This window comes from Amblyomma mixtum, chromosome 5 (genome assembly GCF_055824585.1).
Source record: "Amblyomma mixtum isolate Tamu chromosome 5, ASM5582458v1, whole genome shotgun sequence".
Lineage (NCBI taxonomy): Eukaryota > Metazoa > Arthropoda > Arachnida > Ixodida > Ixodidae > Amblyomma > Amblyomma mixtum.
Window position 1 is genome coordinate 143,986,784 of NC_143016.1, and position 22,848 is coordinate 144,009,631.

At 45.8% G+C, this 22,848-nt stretch overlaps 1 protein-coding gene across 1 annotated transcript; it reads left to right on the forward strand.

Moving 5' to 3' along the window:
* Positions 1–5,344: 5,344 nt before the first annotated feature.
* LOC149343963 (uncharacterized) lies at positions 5,345–21,548 on the forward strand. Its single transcript, XM_089547111.1, has 7 exons — positions 5,345–5,421; positions 6,476–6,554; positions 7,083–7,124; positions 12,200–12,268; positions 15,957–16,034; positions 17,080–17,133; positions 21,462–21,548. Exons 1-7 carry the CDS (start codon positions 5,345–5,347, stop codon positions 21,546–21,548), a joined length of 486 nt encoding a protein of 161 aa, XP_089403237.1.
* Positions 21,549–22,848: the final 1,300 nt, after the last annotated feature.

A 22,848-nucleotide genomic window follows, 5' to 3' on the forward strand; every position in this document is an offset into this window, starting at 1 on the left:
CAAATGACTGCGCAGTGCATCTCTATTTTCTTCAGTGAGGTTTAGATTTAATGGCCCGGGAACGACAAGGCTTTCGGACGAACTTGCGATTGTGGCATTGTGTCATTCACGCAAAGCTGGCATGGTATGAAATCGTACAGGGTGATTTGGAAGATGATTAACGAGGCCGACCTTCTAGGAGCTATCGTGAACGCTTCAACTGCGATTAATTATACTGCATCCCGAGAGCAGCTTGTTAAACAGCTCGTGTCTAGGCGGAGCACATCACCGCACTGGCGCATTTGGATAGCGCCGTGATACGGACTGCACTGAAGAAGCATGCGCACATAAGCAGAAATAAACTTCTGTTGTATCTCACTTTGTACTTGTGGCTGTTATATGCGAAGTCCACTTAGCACGAACCTCGGATACAATGAACGTAGTCTGCGTGATCATTAGGTTCGTTATAAGTGGGCTCGACTGTACTGGAAACGCAGTATAAAAAGAAAAGCTTTACGGCTGCACTTGTTTACCTACTTATTCAGTACGATACCATATTTAATTAGATATTATGCGAAAGCATTACTAGTCCAAATACGAGGAACGGCGGCGGCGCATTGTGTGCGAGTTTGTGTGCTGATTCGCGGAGGCTGCATAAAATCCCAACAATGGAAGGAAAAATAGGGTTACGTCATCGAGAGGCCGTATGACGCACACAGCCACTTGAGAAGAAACGTATTCATGTCGCTCGTATATGCATACTCGCCACTGGCCGACGTACAAGTGGCGCCAGTATTCCCGACAACATTCGTTACAAAAATTCTGACGCAACCGCTTGTCGTACAGTGTTCTGGGTGGTGTTATAGGATTTGTCGTTGCATATAGCTTGCATGTGCTAGTCAAGTTGTAGGCTAGCTTGCGACCGGGATTCAAAACGAAGACATACGCACCTTCACTTGTATGCCTGCCCAGACTTTCGTATCAAAATTGTGATGGAACTGTTCGTCGTACAACGTTCCGGGCGGCGTCTCACACCTGTGTGCGCATGTGTCGGTGGGTGTCAGCGGAACCAGGGACGGTAATGCTTTCGCATTACGGCACGTAAACAGGCCTATGTGTCTGGGCCGGATTTTTCTTTTCTTTTCTATGTGACAAGGAAGAAAAATTGGCGGGGGCTTAGCTTTGGTTAAGCCTGGTACGCTGCGAAAGCGAGCGCAGAGCCTCTAGCGGAACGAACGCGGCGTGCGGCGTCTAAAGGCCACGCGTGGCTACCGGCCTCCGCTGCGCGACGACTCGACTTGGTAGCCCATCTCTCACCCTGGTATGACGTCACGATATGACGTCACTACGCATGCCATGACGTCAGAGGTCATTCTAAATGTCACGCGTGGCTACCGGCCGCCGCTGCGCGACGACTCGACGCGGTAGCCCATCTCTCACCCTGGTATGGCGTCAGAGGTCATTCTAAAGGTCAAACGTGGCTACCGGCCGCCGCTACGCGAAAGGCCGTTCATGAGCGTAGTATTGCTTTCGCAATAAAACACCGCAGTGAATGTTTAGATCAAAATGAATTTTAGCGAGCTTAAACGTGATGGCCCATGCATCCCTATCGGCTGCCACAGGAACACATCTCTCCCTACGCGCCTGCAGCCCCTTCGTCTTCTTGGTTGATGAGTGCGGAGGTCGCAAAGGGCGTGCATCTCTTCCAGCGTGGGAGGCACGGGACCGTCGAATGAGCTCAGTCGAGGGCGACATTCACCGTACTGGCCAACGTGAGAAGAAGCGTCGGCAACGGGCAAAATCAAGCCATTCGTAAACCGAACACAATATATGTACGTCCCTCACGGTTGCCTCCAGTGACCCTGCAGACCTGGACCGCCTCAAGGCCGCCATTACCCGCATTGAAGCCACTAGAACCGCGATCAAGGTCCGTGTCCCGCGACAGAGGAACCCGCACATTCGCCTGGCAGGGGTCGACCCCGACGTGCGGCCACAGGACCTAGTTATGGCACTCAACCGCCGGAACCCTAATCTTCATCTCGGCCCATCCTCCTGTAAGGTCAGACTTTCATTTCCCCAAAGATCCGGACAGTTCGTCCACGTCCTCGAGGTGGATCCCCGTGCTTTCGTCCGTCTATGCGAGGCACGTCGCGTGACCCTCGGGTGGACTTCAGTTGAGGTGCGCGAAGACCTGCATGTGCCGCTCTGCACTTATTGCGCTCAATATGGCCACGCTTTGACGGCTTGCACGATGAAAAATATTCCCTCAAAGGCTTGTTGCACCCGCTGTGCGGGGTCACATGCCTTGGCGGCCTGCACGACTTCCATCCAGGATCCCCAACGGAAGTGCGCCCCTTGCGCGGCCGCCGGTCGCCCGTCCGATCATCCTGCAGGGCATGTCTCTTGTTCACTGTTGCGTGAACGTATGGAGAGAATCCGTTCCCGCACTAATTATGGCTCGTAGCGCTCCTCATGTAACCCCTTGTCCTCCGCCCGACCACATCAATTTCCCCCTAGTCAAATTGGATCACACACGGTGTGCGACTGCCCCGATGGTTAAATATATTTTGGACAATAAGATCACAATCACCACGGTCGGAGATCCATATATTACTACCCATATCGAATTTGTAGGAATTCCCTCCACTTTTTACAAACTCCCGTCTCCTGAAAACCCTCGGTGTGTCATATTGCTACACAGTAATACCTTTGATATCTTCTCTACTTTAATTTCTCCTGAAGTTGTTTCCATCTTATGTAAGACATCGACTGATCAATTCCTTTTTGTAGCAGTATATGTACCGCCTCGTGCGGATATCACAGTATCTCTGGCTTTGCTCACCACTTGTATCCAGACTTTACCCACTGACAAAATTATCATTTGCGGTGATTTTAATGCAAAAACATTTTATGGGGTGGCAATACCACTGATGCTAGAGGAACTCATGTTGAAGCTTTTGCGGCTTCTAATGCCCTGGTTCTTCTGAATAATCCGGACTCTTTACCAACTTATGAAACTCCATACGCTTCCAGTTGGATTGACATTAGTTTCGCTTCATGTAGTTTGCTTGCAAAGGGCTACTCCTGGGAAGTCATTCCTGATTTATCTCTTTCCGAACACAGATTTATTAGATACTATTTTCTTTCCCAAACCGTTGTCGCCGTTCAAGCGGCTCACCAGAGCCAGCTCCAGCCGCTTAATTGCCCAGTTAACTTCGCTCCCTTGATTCAAATCCTTTTACAATTATCAGTTTCATTCGGCGTGTGCTCTTGATCATGTCCTCTCAAAATTTAACGCCACCTTTATGTCACTTTACAAGAAAAACTTGAGTTTGGTTAAACCACATTTTCCCGAGGGTTCCATTTGGTGGACGGCTGATTTGAGCATGGAGAGGTACCGTGTGCGCGCTCTTCGTCGCCGTTTTGAACGCATTTCAGACCCACAGCTGAGAATTCTTCACCGTTCAATTTATTATAAAGCTCTTGCTAAGTATCGCTCTAATATCAGAACCACACATGATAGTTATATAAAAGAGATCTGCTCCACAGCTACACGTAAATATCTCTTTGGTAAGCCATATAAACATGCTTTTGGCAAGCTCAGGTGCCCTTCCATTATCCCTCCTCTACGGTACGCTGCTGGCACATATACTGAAACGCTTCCTGACGCTATACAGTTGCTCCTTCGTACTCACGCCGCTACAGATGATTCTTCCCGTGAACTCCCTTTCATACTCATGTTCGGGACATTACTGCGCAGCCTTACAATAACTCAGTCCAAGATTGACCATTCACTGCTGCGGAGATCAAAGCTGTCATTAATTCATTAGATTTGTCGTCTTCTCCAGGGCCTGATCTTTTCTCTCCCCGTTTTGTTGTCGCCTTGTTTAACGCTCATCCCTTGTTTTTCGTCTCCCTCTTTAATTCTGCCTTGCACTTGGGTTACTTTCCGCAGACATGGAGAATTGGCAGAATTCCTTTTATTCCCAGACCGAATAGGCCAAAGCACCTTCCAAATTCTACCGACCGATCTGTATTAATTCGTCTTTCGGTAAGGTGCTCGAGCGTTTACTATATGGTCGGCTGTATTACTTCCTGCGCCAAAATAAATTACTTCATAGAAATCAGTATGGTTTCACGCATGGTCGCAGTTCTGTTCAGGCTCTATATCATTTGCGGGAGTTCTTTACATAGTTATAAACAACGAAAAATTCCTGTGGTTCTAATTTCTCTGGACTTCAGAGGAGCATTTGATAGTGTTTGGCACGCTCTGATTTTACATTTTTTACGAAAACATCGTTGCCCTCGAAATCTATATTCCCTTCTGGAGTCTTTCATTCATAACCGCCATTTGACCTATCAATCTCCTTTTTGTACTCTTTCTGTGCCTTCTTCCCTCGGCAGTCCGCAGGGTTAACCACTTTCGCCACTGCTTTGGAACATTTTGCTATATGATCTCCTAAACCTTCCTGTGCCCTCACCTATCCACATTCAGGCATATGCAGATGACACCATTGTACTCATCCCTGGCAAAACTAGCCGCGAGTTGTCAACGCTGGGCTCAAATGTTTTAACTTTAATCCAAACCTGGTGTACCACGTCCCGCGTTCAGTTAAACCCAGCAAAGTGTTCTTATGTTTTGTTTTTTAATGGAGCTCCGGCGTTACACAAGCGTAAGCCGACTATTCGACTAGGCACTTACAGTCTCAAGTGTGAACCGAGTATTAAATTATTAGGTGTTGTCTTTGACTCTTACTTAAGCTTTATTCCCCATGCTAATTATTTGCAAACGAAAATTCTTGCATCTACCACCAAGCTCCTTAATTGGTTCCATTTTCGTGTTTCTCCTTCTCATATGCGCCAAATTTATCATCAGGTTATTCTCACTCATTCAGCTCACGCCGCTTCTCTGTGATGCATTTGTTTTTATAGAACCTCGCCTCCTTAACTCGACCTTACGTTTGGCTTGTAACCAAATGTAAATAGTCTGACCACTCGCGGCACACCTTGCGCCCTCAGCGTACGTGTTTGCGAAGCCATCCGTAACTGAACTTCACTATATAAACGTTGCAGAGGAAGATAAACCACTCACACCATAACACACCGATCTATGTGTTGTCGCTTAATGACCTATCATCATCTCGTTCCTTATTTCAGTGAAGATCAAGGACTTTCGACGACAGAAGAAAAACAGACGAATTCTCGCCGTGTGACGAGCTGAACCACTGTAAAGTCTCTCTTCCACACCGATTTTCGAAGACAAAACAAGGAGTAAGAAGTTGCCCGCCAGGAAAGCGACGTACGGCCGCAATTCACATCCGTCGCCAGCATGTTCATCGCATACGCAGCCTAGCTGCCGTTGCGTATGGCCGCGCGGCCCTGCTTCGAGCGTCCCTGCTACTGCTACCTTCCACCCACGCCACAGGACTGCCTACAGCATAGGTCAGTTCTAACACTTTAGGGAAAACACGTTCATTAGCTTACGCGTGCACTAATGCGACTGTACCAGCACTAACCCAACGCAGATGCGCCCTAATCCACTGAGACATTAGACACTCCAGCAGTCAAAAGCACTTCGCGCCAACTGAGCCGTTAGAAGGAGTCGCATCTGCACAAAGGCAAACGTATAAAGGTCGAATGAAATGTTTCACAATTTCGCAGGAAAGTGCTCTTTTCTTCTCTGGGTCCTCTCGTCGACTATATCTGTTACGCAGCAGTATCGGCGCTTAATATTCTTCTTCCGCTTCGGATATGTGGCAGTTGAAGCATTGCAGTAGCCCTAACACATCAATTAAGATTACGAAGTAAAGTTTAATTCGGTGCAAATGCTATTTCTAAGCAAAGCGAACACCGACTAATAAATAGCCCGAGGGATTGATACTTGTGGACTCTAGTAGGCGACACGGGAAGGGGCAGACTGCATGGCAGGTTGCGTAGATGTGAGAGTTAGTACGCTCTCCCGCTCACTCGCTTCCACATTTTGTATGTGCGACACAGGTCGGTGATGAGGTAGGGACTCTGCCTGGTTTCTTTTCGTGAAGACCTTTATAGCGTTGAATGCCCCACTTTCCTTGGATTGAGAAGAAGAGAGGTTTGAATCTAGTTAAATACCAAACACTTAAGTTTCGCGCATTTTATGACTGAATTTACTGGGGAACCAACCGAGGTGAAGTTATGAAGGCATGGTTGGGGTTAAAGAAGTGATAAAAATACAATTATATGCGTGCACGTAAAGCAAGCGCAAAAACGGGCTAACCCCTAATTCATTCATGGCTCCTTTACGCATATGGAATAATTTATCTGGGCGAAAGAAAGGCTATGTTAGGCAGAGAGTTTACGTTTCCAGCTAGGTTGTACCCCTTTCTTCATCACCCTTTATTTTACATTACTCCATATTTAGGAGTATCGGCGAAAATAAGTGACCAATCTTCTGGTGCAGGCTTTCACCCAAATTGTACAGCAGTGAGTATGCGTCACGGCCACACTCCGTTTTCAGTGGCTCGAACGACAGTGCAATGCCTATGAAGAAGGTGCTGCGCAACACGCAATTCAGTGCCATCTCCCAGACAGTGCTGGTACCGATAACTAAAGGCTACTGCCCGAATGTCCAGTTGCCTGCAGCTGGAGAGCTAAAACTACGAACGCTGCTTCGGCTGAACAAACATAACGTGGATGGTTGTGGAAGTTAATCGAGAAGAACGACGATTGGCCATCAGCGTGACAAGTCATCATTATCGGTGCGTGGTACGGGTAAAGATTCGAGAGTCATCAGCAGCCAAATGCGTCTGGCGAGAATCTAAGGGACCATTAAGCTGCAAACGTGCTCTAGGTAATATATGCGGAATGAGAGCACAGGTGCGCAGCGTATCGTGGCATATGCCAGGTACTAAGGAAGACTGGCATGTTTCACAAATGTATTTAGCATTTGTCTTTTCCGAACGCATCCTCCAGCAGATTTCACTTATATTCGGCGTCCACTGGTAGAAAAACGGTCTGCAGTGCTGTAGAAACCTGCTGCAGGCATAGTTTGCCAGCCTCTGCTATGGCTTTCCAATCTGCAATGTCCATTGCACTCCTTATGCAGTGTGCTTTTTGTTGCGCAGGAAAACCGCCGATCGATATCCAGCTATGCGATGAAAAATCGGGTGAGTTGCGTATTGGTTGGTTTTTGAGTCGAGAGAAAACCCTTCACACGCGTTTGATAAGTTTCCCCTGTCCTTGCGGAAAGAAACGAATTCAGGTGCACATTGTAGGCATTGTTTTAGGTTGTACCACTGCGGGACCAATTGTTACGATTGTCGTGCTATTCCAAGGAATATTATCAAGAATATATAGAAAGAATGTCAAGAACTTCGAAAAAGACAATTAAAAAGTGCCATAGTATTTGCAGCGATAGTGTAGAGGCAGAGCATCCGCCCCGGGTGCAAGAGGACCGGGGTTCGAATCATGGTGTCGCGCAATTCTCTACCGGGTTAAAAAAAACTATGTGTGTCGATGGAATTGCATAGCCAGGCCCGGGGTACGGCCTTATCTCGGTGACCAGAGCCGACAAAGCACGTCCTCACCGGAAAAGGATTTGGCCTCCCTGGTGTAGCACTTCGCCGCAACATTCTACAGTCCCCAACAGCGGCGGAGCAACTGACCAAGGCGGCGGTCAGACCAGTGACGCAGCGGAGAGTGCTAGTAATCTCTCGCTCCTGACAGGCCGCCATTGGAAACTGAACCTGGTCAACGTTTAACGCTAGAACCTTATCCAGTGAGGCTTGCTTAGCAGAGCTGTTGGAGGAATTAGCGGGTTTTAAAGGGATGCCATGGGCCTTAGTGAGGCTAGTACAGGTGAGGCGTATACAGTACTAAAAGGCGGGCATGTACGAGAACTAAGTGAGGGATTCCTCATCAATCAGGATATAGCTGGCAACACAGAGGAGTTTTATAGTAATAACGGGAGGGTGGCAGCTATCATAATTAGGCTTAATAAAAGGTACAAGCTGAAGGTGGTGCAGTCCTACGCGCCTACATCAAGCCATGATGACCACATCGTTGAAAGCTTCTATGAAGGCGTTGAATCGGCAATGAACAAAGTAAAATCACAGTACACTGTACTGATCGGCAACTTCAGTGCGAAGGTAGGCAAGAAGCAGGCTGGAGACCAGACGATACGTGACTATGGCATAGGTTCTAGGGATAGCAGGGGAGAGTTATTAGTAGAGTTTGCAGATAGAAATAATTTACAAAGTGGTGCAGTCCTACGCGCCTACATAAAGCCATGATGACCACATCGTTGAAAGCTTCTATGAAGACGTTGAATCGGCAATGAACAAAGTGAAATCACAGTACACTCTACTGATCGGCAACTTCAGTGCGAAGGTAGGCAAGAAGCAGGCTGGAGACCAGACGATAGGTGATTATGGCATAGGTTCTAGGAATAGCAGGAGAGAGTTATTAGTAGAGTTTGCAGATAGAAATAATTTACGGACGATAAGTACCTTGCACCGCAAATGCGAAAATATGAAATGGAGGCGGAAGACCCCAATGAAGAGAATAAAAATTAAATATACTTCATATTATGCGCTCACCCTGGCATTGTAAAGGATGTAGATGTCCTCGAAAAGGTCCTTTGTAGCGTCCACAGAATGGTAAGGTCTCGTATTAGCTTAGATTGGAAGAGTTAACGGAGGAAGCTAGTGAAGCTCGAGCCAATTAACGTGTAAGCGGTAAAAGGGAAAGTAGAGAAGTTCAGGATTTCGCGGATTCTGCTTTAATTGAGGAAGACTACCGTAATTTTGAAACAATGGACGATAATCTTACAGCTATCGTTACGGAATGCGCCGTAGAAGAAGGCACTAGGATGGTTGGGCAGGATACGGGCACGCTAAATCAGGAGACGAAAGATCTGATTAAGAAACCCCAAAGCATGAGGGCGTCTAACTCTACAGACAGAAGAGAACTAGCTGATCTACGAAAGTTACTAAATAAGCGCAAGGTAGCCGACATAAGGAAGTTTAATATCATGAGAATTGAGCATGCTCTAAAGAACGGAGGTAGCCTAAAAGCGGTGAAGACGAAATTAGGCATAGGTAATAAGCAGCTGTATGCGTTGAGACAAAGGGGTCAATGTCATTAGCAATATGAATGATAGTTAAAATACCCGAAAAGTTCTACACAAATCTATACAGTAGCCAATGCAATCCAAACATTAACGAGAGAGACAATAGCGCACAGCAATGGGACATCCTCTTCAGTAAAGAAAGAGGAAATAAAGAAAGCCTTAGGAGCAATGGAAAAGGGGAACGCAGCTGGTGAGAATCAGGCAACAGCAGATTTGCTGAAGGACGGAGGGGAGATTGTGCTCGGAAAACTAGCCACCCTGTGTACGGAATGCCTTCCGACCTCGAGCGTACTAGAAGCTTGGAAGAACGCTCATATTATCTCAATTCATGAGAAAGGAGACGTCAAGGACTTTAAAAATTAAGATCGATCAGCTTACCGTCCGTTGCATAGAAAGTATTTACCAAGGCAATCGCTAATAAAAGATAATAGTAACAAAGGATACTCGACAATACACCATTCACACTATCCATCAGGTGAAAAAGAAATGCAGATAATATAGTCGACCGCTATATATAGCGTTTATTGATAACGAGAAACCATTTTACTAAGTGTAAACCTCAGACGTCATGCAGGCAATGCGGAATCAGGGTGTAATGCGGAATCAGGGATCCTGCATGTGGAGGCGACACACGGACCATTTGCTACAAGCCTCAGCTGCGAACACGCAGTCACCATTTGCGGTGGGGGAGGAGACCGACATCTGTTATCCAGGACTTTCAGATTGTCCACCACCCTCATCAACCGCTGTCTCTGCAACTAGCCCTGCACCCGTGGTCAGCGGAAACAGCCCTACGAGGCGGTACCCTCAGCGAGTCAGGAAGCCGCCTGACCGATACCAGCCATCGTGACTCTCCAAATCGCGGTGGAGGAAGTGAAGCATGCAGGCGTTCTGTGCGAGCCCAGTGAGACGCATGCCGGCGTTCTGTGCGAGCCGAGTGAGACGCGTGATGACGCGCCAAGTGACGTCAGGCGTGGCTCTTCAAAAGCGAGCACCTGCATGAGCGCCGCCGGGAGAACGCATCTCAGCTGTTGCCCAATAAAGTACTACGCAGTGTTCTATCGCATCTTACTTGCTGGGACCCGCGAACACCAGTTTCTCTGCAGCAGGAACAGCAGCGGAAGCAGGTTGTCTCCCGCTAGATGTGACTGAAGTCCAGAAAACTATGCGTACTCATCTACGCCATGTACTCCATGGGAAGAACTTCCTACACCGCGTCCACCTAACTCATTGTAACTCTAGCTTTGACCAAGCTGTGCAGCTCCTGCCCCTCTCTACTATTAATCAGCCACAGAAACTACTATTCTGACCTTTCCCCCCTGGACACTCTCGCCTGTAAAGGTGAAGCAGTTCGCACCAGGCGTGAATGCAAAGAGCCGCATGCCACAGGCAGCGCTTCTGCAAGCTGCTCTCACGTACTTAACCGAGGAATGCATGCAGCATACCCCCATCTTCATCGACGGGTTAACTACACAAGCAAATTCTTCTTGTGGCCTTTCTTTTCCCTCAACAAGCCATGTTCTTTCTTACCGGCTGCAGTGTGAGACATCGTCTACGACAGCTAAGATTCAGGGAAATAAAGAAGCATTTTCCGAACTCGCGCCAGATGGGTTATCTTTATCGACTGCAAGGCATATCTACATATCCTGCCCAACCTGCTGAAGAAAGCAGTCATCAGCCCGTTTCCTTTGGCATCGGGTATCTACATCTATTGGCTATCGTCGCAGGCCACTGCATAATATTTCAGTGGATACCAGCGCACTGTGGCATTTTGGCCAATGAAAATCAGATGAAGCAGCCCGCAAAGGCCACCAACATGAAAGATAGATTCGGACTTCCTTCACGAATTCTGATGCATCTCAGATGGCTAAAAGATTTTCTTCCGAAGAAACGTATCGGCTCTGGAGCGTGCCGACACATCACAACCAGTTTATTTACTCCATCGACCCATATCTCGGATCCGGATTCACTACCACAATTCCTCGCCACCTCGAAATACTTTACCGCCGACTTCGCCAGAACACTGCATTTATAAACGGCTGCGATACCGTTTCCGTCAAATGAACAGTCCGCTTTGTGACAGCTGCGGCTCGACCGAAACTGTGGACGGAACGTGTGCATTATGAATATTGGATGGAGAAGCTCTCCCCAGTGCCTCTTAGAATGAACAGTATTTTATAAGTCCTTTAGTCTGCTTTATTAAACAGAGGCACGCAATGAACTTTTTGTTTGCATATTTAACTGACATTGGACATCTTGAAAAGCTCTAATTTCACCTTGCATGATACCCTCACGCATTCTTCACGCCATGAACTTTCTTAGTCCATATTAAGCACTTCATCATTTCATACGTTACATCATTGCTCGCCGATGCACATTATTACGCACTTGATGGCCCCATTTTATCTTCTCCCCACTTTGTCTTTTAGTAATTTTTTTCCGCACCGCTGTCCTTCCGTCTTTTTCTCCGAAATTCCCTTCCCCATGCAGACTGGGATACCAGTGATTTTTAAACGCCGGCTAAATTCTCTATTTTGCATTAAACTGCTCCTCGCTCTCTGCGCAGAACTGTTCTTTTATTTCGCTAAGCGCTCTGCGAGACCTGGTGCGAACTTCTTCGTTGACCAGCGACGCAGGCGCAAATAGTTGTCACCTGAGGCCAGGGCGCGATGCCAGGGGCGCTACGGGGATCATCCCTTGTAGAGAAGCCACAGAAGCAGCCCAGTGGACATGCATGGATGAGGCAGCACGGAAGGATGGCAGGCTCTAGGCCTTACTGGGTGCTGGGACGACGGGAGAAAGAACCACAACCTGGGTCTGCGAGTCTGAACGCATGGCAAGTGTTGGTTACTCGAAACACAAGAGCTCATGAACGACTAATCTGCAAGTAGTGCGCTTGATGTGTCTTGTTCGCGTTTCACGAAAGCGTCTAGTGGTCAAAATTCCTCGCACGCAAGTAGGATGCATCAGTAGCCAGCTACTCCAATGGCGCTTAATTTCTCGTTGTGTACGGATTTCAAGTGCACTCTGCGTACCAACTACCTTATTGATAATTATTTATTGAGACTGCGTCTTCTTTCGTGCTCTCTCTTTTACTTCTTACGTCTTAAGGGTGCCAGAAAAATGTGCCTCGTACTCCGTTTCTGCTATCACAAGTACAAGCCGGTTCTGAATACAAGGGTAAGTAAGGAAGTACCATTGCAGAATGAGTGGTGCTGGATCCTAACCGCAATGTAACGGTGCCCTAATCACCACTATTAAAACCAATTGAAATTGTACGATAGGCCGCTCTTTCGTATTATGGAGCGCTGTGCCATTACTTTTTTTGGTTTTTCTTGCGTGCGCTACGCGGAGTGCTGTGAACATTTCTCGTGTTGGGGCGGAGCCTGTGCTGGAAAATACGACAGGACGTTTTCATGGGATTGTGTTCACCGATTTGTTCTGTAGAATGGCCGTTTTACTGGTAGGCCGTGCTTGGTGGGAGAGGAAAGGGAGGGCTGGAAAATGACTAGGATACGTTTGAGGAAAATTAAAATAAAGAAAAGAAAAAAGAAGGAAGCAATAATCGTCATGTTCGAACCACTGATCTTCGGAGCCTCAGTAAAGAAATACAACGTGCATTGAAACATCGATTAATAAGCTGCCTAGAGAAGGTATCGGCTCACCTCCAAGTTTGAAACAACTAGAAACTGCTTTCACTATGTGCAGTAAGTTCAAGTCAGGTGCATCTGCTATGACAGCTAAAACGGAACCGTTTAAATATATTTAAGCTCCGAACGGCTTCGATGTTTCTGGTATGACTGCCCAACCGCCTCGAATGAAGCCTGTTTATGGTTCGTACAGTATCGGTGTTTCTTGTATGGAAGCTAAAGGAGAACAGTTTAAACCTGCTCGAGCTCGGAATAGTACTCGTCTCGCCGGTATGAGAGCCATATGTGACCCTCAGAAGCCAGTCTGCGGCCGCTCTAAACCGGGTACCTGTTTTTATTTTTATTGCGAAAGCAATACTACTCCCAAGAACGGCCTTTCGCGCAGCGGCGGCCACTTGGCACGTTTGACTTTTAGAATGACATCTTACGTCACACCTTGCCTAGTGACGTTACAGCGTGACGCCATACCAGGAGCGAGAGACGGGCTACACACTCGGCTCGTCGGGTAATCGCAGCCGCTTGGCACGGCGCGCAGCGGTCTTCCCATTCGAGGCGCTGCATATGCAGTATAAAACACCTGCTTTCGCAACCTGCCAGGCTTAACCAAAGCTAAGCCCCCGCCAATTTTTTGGCCCCCGGTTCATTAGACATTCAGTTTATTCGGAAATTTTCTCCTGTCCTTTGAAGCCGAGTTAACAGCGGCTTAGGATTTCACCACTGACGTGAACCATTCTTGCGAATGGCTTTATATTAGCCAGTGGCCGGTTTTATTCTGAAGCAATCAAACAATTTCAGCAACCAGTCCTCACGATCAGACCTCGCAATTAGTGGAATGCTCCTGATCATAGTGATGCCAACAGAGATGTATACCGGCAGCGCAAATATTTCAGATTATACTTTTCGACTCTTAGTTTCATACAAAGGTGTTCCGTTTAGAGCATACAGAAGTCATCGTCAACATCAGCAGCAGCAGAAGCAGCCTAACTTTTCCAACTGCCGGACAAACGCTACTACTAAACGTGTCTAATTAACTTGAAGAACACATCACGAGCTAGTTGGTTTTACATCACATGAAAACAGCGCAAACTTCACAAAGGACGCAGAGAGGGGCACGAGATCGCGCCTGTGTCTCGTCTGCCCTTTCTGCGTCATTTGTGAAGTTTGCGCTGTTTTCGTGCGTCTAATTAACGCTGTCCTGAGCCAACTGTGGCCACATTATAACCAAAAACTGCCTACTCTCATCCGCTCAGCTCACTAAAGACCATCAGTTATCCTGAGTTTACACGAAGTGCCCTAAGATGCCTCGTATTTCTGCTTGATTAAGGTTAAGATATATTTAAATCGAACAGGATCTCTCATCGACTGTGTTCTCTTCCTTTCTCTTAACCTTACAGTATCTTCTTTGTTTCTATTGATCGCTGCCTAGTCCTCAGTTTAATGCCAACAGTTTCCGTTAATGCTCAGGTTTTTTTTTCCCATATGTGAGTACCAGTAAGATATAGCTGTTATAAGCTTGCGCCCTGCGTGATATGCTGAACTCTAATAATCACCTGAAAGTGCCTGCCAAATGCATTCTGCCTCATTTTTATTCTTGTTATTTCACTCTCATGGCCCGTATCTGCATCACTACTTGCTAAGTAGATGTAGTCCCGTATCACATCCAATTCTTGACAGCTTATCGTAAACTGCTGTGGCCTTCCGACAGGGCTGAACAAAACGTTAAGATTATCTAAAAAAAATTTTAGACCACCCTTCTGCTTTGACTCTCTAGGTCCTCGATTATGCTTTCTAGTCCGGCCATGAGTTAGTTACCTAGCAACGCAATGTCATCAAAAAATAGAAGATTGCTGAGGTAGTCTGCATAAACTTTTAGCCCAAACTTTACCCAGCCCAGTTCTTTGAATACCTCCAATAAGCGCGCGGCGGATAATGAATAGGTCTCGACTAGTATACACCGTAATTAAAAAAGATAGGCTTTCTCGGCACATATAAAATTCTGGACTGGCCATCAGCGCAGTTCGTACGCAAAACAAGCATAGCATCCATTACGTGGCGAGAGGTATTCGTTACTGTATATTATTATATAAAATCAAAGAACGTAAAAATATACCTTCCCTCTGTAGAGCATATTCATCCTCCCATTGCTCCATAGGAATTTAATAACACCTGTAGAGGAATAAATTTTTCACATGGGTATTTGTGGCTGTGCTTGCGGGACACTAAAGAATAATGCGAGACGTCGTTTTGAAAACGATTTGTTTAAGCCCCAGCGGCACCAATTGGTCGGAGATTTGGAATACAACGGAGCGCTAGGAGCACAATGATTTACACTTTACTGGTCCTCCTTCTCAGAGCCCAAGCTAGTTTTCTATTGGTCGTTATTGCTTGATCTTTTTTGTTTTTCTACGACAAGCGTTTTTTTGTGCTCTTTTCTGAACTGCGATGACGTCCATACCGCTGGGTATACCTAAGGTGTGCTTTATAGCTAGGGAAGAACGGGTACTTCCAGTGTTTAGCCTTAAGCAAACATGTGTTCTTGCAGTTCAGGTTTATATTTTTCTCCCGACAATTTTGATATATTGGAAAGAGAAGAGTTCGAATTTTTTTACATAACGGCCGTGCGAGTGGTAGGGGAGCATTAGCAGTATTTTGCATTTGGATCCAGGTTCTCTCTTCCATTCCAAGTTAAAAGAAGTTTGGCGCCCACTAACACATGAACAGCGACCGTATTCTGGAGAAGGACAATGGAATGCTATTATCAATGCATTCTGGTTTGACGCACACTCCTTGCAAACTTCTATGAGACCATTGCAATAGTAATATAAGGCGAGTAATAACGTAGATTTCTGGCCTTAGTTTGAAAGTTATCCGTTTAGGACACCTGCTTTTGTCAAACACAGCGCTTACTCAGTAGAAAATGTCATGCTGGAAAATAGTTGTAAATATTAGCTGCATAGGCGGCTAAGACCTCCAATACTCGTCTGTAACATAAATATTCAAGCTTAACAATTCACACCGATTTTTTAATTTGGAAATGAATAAAAGATGAAAATGGTTCAATAACTTGGTACGTAAAATTTTAAAACCCTGTATGCAGGCCTCGTATTTATTTCACATTAGGCGTCCAAACAGCGCTATTTCATTCAATTTCTGCATTTTTGCATTAAGGAGGGTTTGTGAGGTAATCTTAGACTGCTTTTCTTCCTGTTGGGTGTTAGGGTATGGACGCCTATGGCGAAGCAGTTTATTCCTGCATAGGCAAGATTGGGCCCTTGCTAACGATTCAGCTGAATCCGGTAAGGTATCTTCTATATCATGCATCTTTTAAAGCATTATATATTTGGTGTAATCATTTATGTACTATCACTGTGCATATACGTAAACACCATTACGTGCGCAAGCACTTCTCCTAACAAAACCAATGAATAAAAAGGTGAGGCCGAAAAAAAAAATTCACCAAAACAGCAGCCAGATTCACTAAAGACTTTAGTAGTGGTATATGATTACTGCTGATATCCCGGGTCGGCCAGTGGATCATAGGCATGACTCTCGAAGTATTCCTGTCATTTCTTTGTTACGTACTTGCATTTATAAGCGAGAAGCAGATCTCCCGACGTAGCCTACTGGCCTTGTTATAAAACAGAAAGAATGCAAAATGAGTTATGTCACAAATAAATACGGTGCAAACGCCATAAAAAAGGATGCATACCGCATAACCCACCATAACAATACTAAGATGATACGACAGTTCGCGAAGCCTTACGCCCCGAACTAATAATGAAGTGGCGACCAACGGGTGTACTAAATTGGGCTCTCTTTAATGAGTAGGCAAAGACGAGAAGAACTATTGCGGTCAATATTTCTTGCATAATTTCAACCCGACGCGGCAGCTAATTCTACTTTTTTCTTCAAGCACAAATTTGCCCACACGCAGTATTTGAATGAGTCGATTCAAATAATGTTTCCCAGTAGGCCATCTACAAGGACAGTCATAATAAAGCACGTTATGTCAACTAAAGGACTAAGGACGCTGCCATCGATGCGGGATCTGCCCTATCTAGCGCATGCCGTGGCTGCCCTATTTTAAGAAGCTTGCTACTTACATTTTCACAAATAACTCTGTTCCTCCCTACGTTACGTTTCTCTTACACCTTGAACTGAGCTAATCGTTTAGGCCCATTTGAAAATTCGACGCGCTTTTCAGGTTCATTTGCTTTTAGCTAACAAGAATGTTAATTCTAACACTGATCAAGCAAGCGCACATGCTAATGAAATGAGAAGCTCCGCTTTCTTTTGAAGAAATTCGAAGCATGTAAAACTTTCGGTACCAAAACCTTGCAGCACTTCGTGGCAGCCGAAGTTACAAATGCCACAGGGATGTTCGTCGATGCTGTGGTAAGTTATATACTGGTTTTTCGTCCTCTTCCTTATGCAATACATTTTCTGTAGCTAAAAGAAGTGAGTACTAGTGGCGGCGGGAAAGCAGAACACACAAGAAAAGTTGAAAGGCAAAATACATTATGTTGCGGATTTCAACCGACGAGCATTAATGAAGCATTCTTGAACATTAGTAGGAGACTTACATGCTCTTACGACCTTTAGTTAAGCCAGAACAGCTCCGTGGCGAGACTTCGGCACAGCTTGCAGTCTCTCCCAATCCCGCTGTAAAAAAATAATGTCAACAGTAAAACTCAGGATCTTCGTAAGCTCATATGATAATTCAGCAGTAGCCAGGGAAACAAAGACGGTAGAGGCTACTTTTTACAGAGGCTGGCACGTATTATTCTGCGCTCATCATATGAAATTCCAGGCACGCGACGTCTTGGGAGCAGCGCTAACATTTCGTAAATTTAACATCGGCTGAGTGAACGTTTCGTGGCTCTCCCATCGGTGTTACAAGGTGTTTGTAGGTATCTCCGGGGTGTTTATTCTGATACAGTTCCCTGAGGGGCACCGCCCAGGAAAATACTTTATTGAGAGTAATCCAGGACAGATCGCACTGAGTGCCATAAGAAGCGAGGTGTGGAGGAAAAAGCTTGGAATTGTGACTCGTAGTAAATACATAACTAGCGGCTACTGGAAAATATTTTTACGCATGTTATTTCGGCGGAAAGGTAACTGGGAATGTCTATTTTGTCTTTACCTTGCAGGTATTGAAATTTCATTTTCTTACATTTGGCCTATTCCAAGAACAAAAAAGAGACATACGGGTCTTTTTCCAGCATTATCTACAAAGAGCTGCAAAGCTTTTAAATCAAAATGGTACACCTCTATGTAGTGCTTTCTTTTTATTAGAAAAGTTTTATTCTGGGTAAACAACAAATAGTTGGAGTGTGCGAAAAAAAAATCACAAAACTATTAACATGCGATACAAGATACCAACTGTACTCCAATTGAAAAGGAGGAAACGGCAGAAACAGAAGAAAAGCCTGGGAGCAATGTGCGGCAAATTCTCAAAAAAAAAAGAAGGGCCTTCAATACGCCTCAAATTATAGGGCCTACCGAGTGGCCTTGCGCAGCCTTATATCGTACTGAGGCAAAGTGCTCATCTAGAGCAACGAAAAGTGCTACTTTCCCAAAAGCAGTGACCCAGTATATGAAACAAGTGTTTCACAGCGGCCTCTTAGATCGATGGCCGACGCCAGCGTCAAACATGTGCAAGAACAAATTCCTCAATAATCAGATAGTTAACAGTAGTTGGAGTCGAAGCCACCAACGGAGAGAAACGTTTTTTGAAGACAGGCTTTCTTTCTACGGTGTAGGAATGTCATCGGTTTTGTCCATCAAAGTATAGTCATTTCACGTTAACTGGCCAGCTGCTTAATTAATCTTGAGTAAACGTTTTGACTATTACTCCTAGGCTCCTCATTTGTTAAGAGGTTTCTACTCCGTTAATGAATAGCTTCGCCGCTCCAGCATATAGAGAGGCCGCACACGGAAGAAACTGAAACTGCGCAACCGTAGAGTGCGCTAGCCACGCTTATCAGCACGCGTAACACAGCGGTGCGCCTGCCAGCTGCTCTCTGCCTGCTCGCTGCTTCCGTCTAGGCGCTGGGCAAAAAGCATGTGACCCCTGCCCCGCTGGTTGATGCCTGCTTGGAGGCATGACTAGCGCTCTGTGCAGTCGCGAAGTTTCAGACTTGTTCGGTGTGGAGTCCTAACATTGGTTGAGCTGCAGAGGGGATGATAACGGTTTTTTCGAAAGTTTAAAACTGCATAATTAAAATTATTGCGCCTACAAACTTAATAAATGAGCATCCTTACATTATTAGTTAAAAAGTTCTATTAAATACTATTTAACTATCTTGCTAGTTAACAGGTCTTAGAAGTAATATGATGCGCTACACCTCTGACAGCGCTATTTTGATGACAGCGCTCTTCTCAACCAAAAAGCCTGTTTTTAAAAAAATGCTAACAGTTTGCAGTGAAACACAATGTATAGCTGGCGTTCTACATAAGAAGATCTGCAAGTTTTAAGAATAGGCTTTTTGAGTTAAAAGAGCTCTTTACTGGGGGAAATGTTAGCGGTTTAGCGCACCAGGGTACTTCTATGATGTGTTAACAGCTGGGATAGTTTTTGTTCCCTTATTTATTGAGAGGCGCTGAGCCTATCCTAAGTGATATCCTTATCAGTTTTTAAAACTTTGAAACCGCTGTTACCCTCAGCGCTCTCGCCCAGCAAAGTTTGCCTAATTCAGGAAGTTAAGAGAAGGGAAGGGGTTGCTTTGCCTGCAAGCTTCTCGAAAGCCCATGTATTTCGGCGCAAAATTTCTTGGGCCACAGCGCAACGAGTAACTGCGTTTTCGACGTTCTAAAACTTATGGGTATTGCTCATGCTGAGATACACGCTTATGAATACATAAGAGGACGAACAGTAATAGTCAGCACATCTTAGGTCTATTCTGGTGCGCTGTGTCACTGGAATTATGCCGAAAAGAGTGCTCTTCTAACTCAAGAAGCCTATTTTGAAAATGGCAGAACACATTATATAAAACGCACGGTATATTAGTCCAAAAAATGCGGCCTTGTGGTAGAGTATCCGCCTCGCATTCGGGAGGTGCTGGGTTCGAACCCCAGTGCCGCCGGGTACCCACCGGTTTCCTTAATGGGTACAAGATTTCCCCTGTCCTGGTACTCGGCTCTTCTATGGTAAAATGCTTGGGAAAAGGATCTTACACCACAGTTGCCTTGACGGATCACAGATAAGTTCCCCGTCAAGCAACCCTAAATCCGCCTCGTGCGGTAGAAACCCAAAAACATATGTATCTCATTGGCAGCACAACCGATACAGCGGCTAACATCGGTCCTACCTAATGTCGGTGGTCCTTGTTGCGCACGGTATCACAAGGACAGTTCACTAAGAAGTCGTAGCAGTAAAGACTACCAAAATGGACTATTACAGGTAGAAAACATTCTTCACTGCTTCGCGGAGGTAGTGAGTATCGCAGCCATCGTAACAAGGAGGAGAGTAGAAGTAGCCGGAGAACTATTGTAATTTTTTTTTCTATGCAAATGGCCCGAGCTGAAAATCAACGTTCGGACGCTGCGTGGAAACACTGTAGTTGGGATAGGCTGAAAGATCAACACGTGCAACTCTGGACGGCATCTAAGAAACTGAGGGATCAGGGTAAAATATTCGGTGCGCAATTATGATTACAGACACTTCAATCAGTGTTCTCAAATACGCAGCACTGGTAAGGGTCAGCACTCCGCCATGCCTGACGTCACGACATTCCTACAGAGATTTCACCAAAGACGCGTAGAAGAGCGGTTACCAGCTCCGCTTCCTTGTCAAGTGCATCCAAAGGGCACCAAGATACAAACGCACCGCTCGCCCCGCCCACAAACGCACTGTGGCAGCAGTTCGAGTAAACTGGATACCTGTTATGAGATAGAAGTGATTGCCAGGAGTGGCCCACACAGTGCTGGGCAATGCATTATGCCTAGTGGTTCACCGCTAGGGACTTACAATTTGCGCAGGCCATACCTTAACAGGACGACCTCACAGCTAATCCGTGACTGCAACGCATCGATGTCAGCTTGGGTTCTGGACGTGGGGAAGAACTTCACGCATGAGTCTCCATTTCCCCTCAATTGAAGCTAAGGCGCATTATTCTGAAAACAAGCTGTAAGCTGTTGCTCAATATGGGGCGCCTGAGTGTGCCGTTTTATTAAGAAAAGCTAATTCGGTTTAAAGTAAATACGCAAAAAGAAATTAAATTAATAAGAGCTCTTCCGGAAACGAGCGTATAAGTTCGAATTTTCTCTTCTTCTGAGTGTCTTCAAAGCAGCGTAAAACTGCGAAAGTTATTCCAGCTCAGTGTAGTCTGGTATTTGCTTTTTTTAGGATCAGAAAATTAATAAAGAGATAATGCTGCTTTAAGCTCATTCACCTCTGGTGGCTCAAAGCGTGAACGCAAGCGAACACAGTGACACAAACTTGTCGGCGTGGAGAAAACCAGTGATTAAATTTTTTGCTCTGAAGCTGATGTAAGTGTTGTTAACTAACCGACATTTTTTACCGCTTAAGATAGGGATCTTTTTTCTTTTGCACTGGATGCCTCATTCGAACGAGACGGTGAGGTGCTAGGGCATTCTGCTTTATGTTTTAATGCGATCAATTGAAGTTATCTTCACCATCCCAGTTCTGTCTCCAACATCCACTTGCTTGAGCTGTCGCCTGTTGCGACAGCAGCAACTGAATCTTAGCCGTTTTCTTTCAGGACTGCGTTTCCAACCACCGAATATTTACAGATGACGTCGCTGTGTCTTTAGCGTTAATGAAGTGGATGTTAAAGACTCTATTTTGAATTTGACATCATGACAAAGAAATCTCAGCAATGGAGAGAATTTCGGCGCCCTTCTCTTTAGTACCACGCAGAAAAGGAAAAAAGATTGGTTCTGAGGAGCTAACCACCATATGGGCAATGGCTATAAGTCATTCTATGTTGTGGTCTCTACATGAATTATCCTCTTGGTATGTGGAAGAAGATATCAGAAAGGACTGCTACGAAATTGAGAGCACTATGAATAAAAGGGCCACATTGCAGTCTTTTCGTTTCCGGTGCGATTTCCTTACTAGGTTTCTGAGGTCGTCATGAAAGAGGAACGAAAACGAGGTGATGGTCGAGGAAACAACAGTAAAATGTTTATCACTAAATGACAGAGGAACGGTTTGGTTTTGGTTTTATGGGGTTTACCGTCCCAAAGCGACTCAGGCTATGAGAGACGCCGTAGTGAACGGCTCCGGAAATTTCGACCACCTGGGGTTCTTTAACGTGCATTGACATCGCACACTACACGGGCCTCTAGAATTTCGCGTCAATAAAATTGCAACCACCGCGGGCGGGATCGAACCCGCGTCTTTCGGGTCAGCAGGCGAGCACCATAACCACTGAGCCACCACGGCGGCGACTGGAGGAACGTAACGCGCAACACAGAAGAAACATGGTCATCTGCTGCCAAAAGACTACATGTAATATTTGAGTAACGAGCACCGTTGCGCTGCCGTCTTTGGAGTTGCCGCCGTCGCCGTTGCCGTACCAGCGGTTATAGATTAAACACGTTCAGGAAGCAGGAAGGCAGAAAAAGCAGTCCACAAAGATGCTGTTTCCTGGGCAGATTTGCGTCCCAAAAGAACTCTACCGTATTGCAAAAACTAGCGCCCTCGACCCTCTTCCATCGGGAATCCAATACATTTTTCGTGCTGGTTTGGGCTGAGAACGCTGGCGTTCGGCGTAATTTACGAGAGCTTAGATAGCAAGAGACTGTTTGTGCCGGTAGCGTGGTGGCAAACGCTGTAACCACCTTTTCCATGCTGGATTTGCCACTGGTATATCGCTCATAGGAATGGAACAGCTATTTGCGCGTTAGGACAGCGCTGGTCCCAGTATCATTTTGAAAATAGCCGACATTCCGGAAACTGGTAGCCGAAAGATTAAGGAAATGAAAAATACTGTGCAAGTAAGCGCTCTTTCATGGGTCTCATTTCGCAACTGAAAATGAAGAAAATTTCTTGACGTTTTTTTTTGCGTTTTGATAAGCGAGTCAATCGTTCTTAAGGCAGAGCGATCGACGTAATACTGACCTTGATATCAGCCACTGGCGAAC

Coding starts and splice junctions, on each gene's coding strand:
- LOC149343963 (XM_089547111.1), top strand. CDS start 5,345: ATGGCCGCGCGGCCCTGCTTCGAGCGTCCCTGCTACTGCTACCTTCCA. Junction 6,555..7,082: donor CCATCTCCCAGACAGTGCTG/GTACCGATAACT, acceptor TTTGTTGCGCAG/GAAAACCGCCGATCGATATC. Junction 12,269..15,956: donor AGCCGGTTCTGAATACAAGG/GTAAGTAAGGAA, acceptor GTTGGGTGTTAG/GGTATGGACGCCTATGGCGA.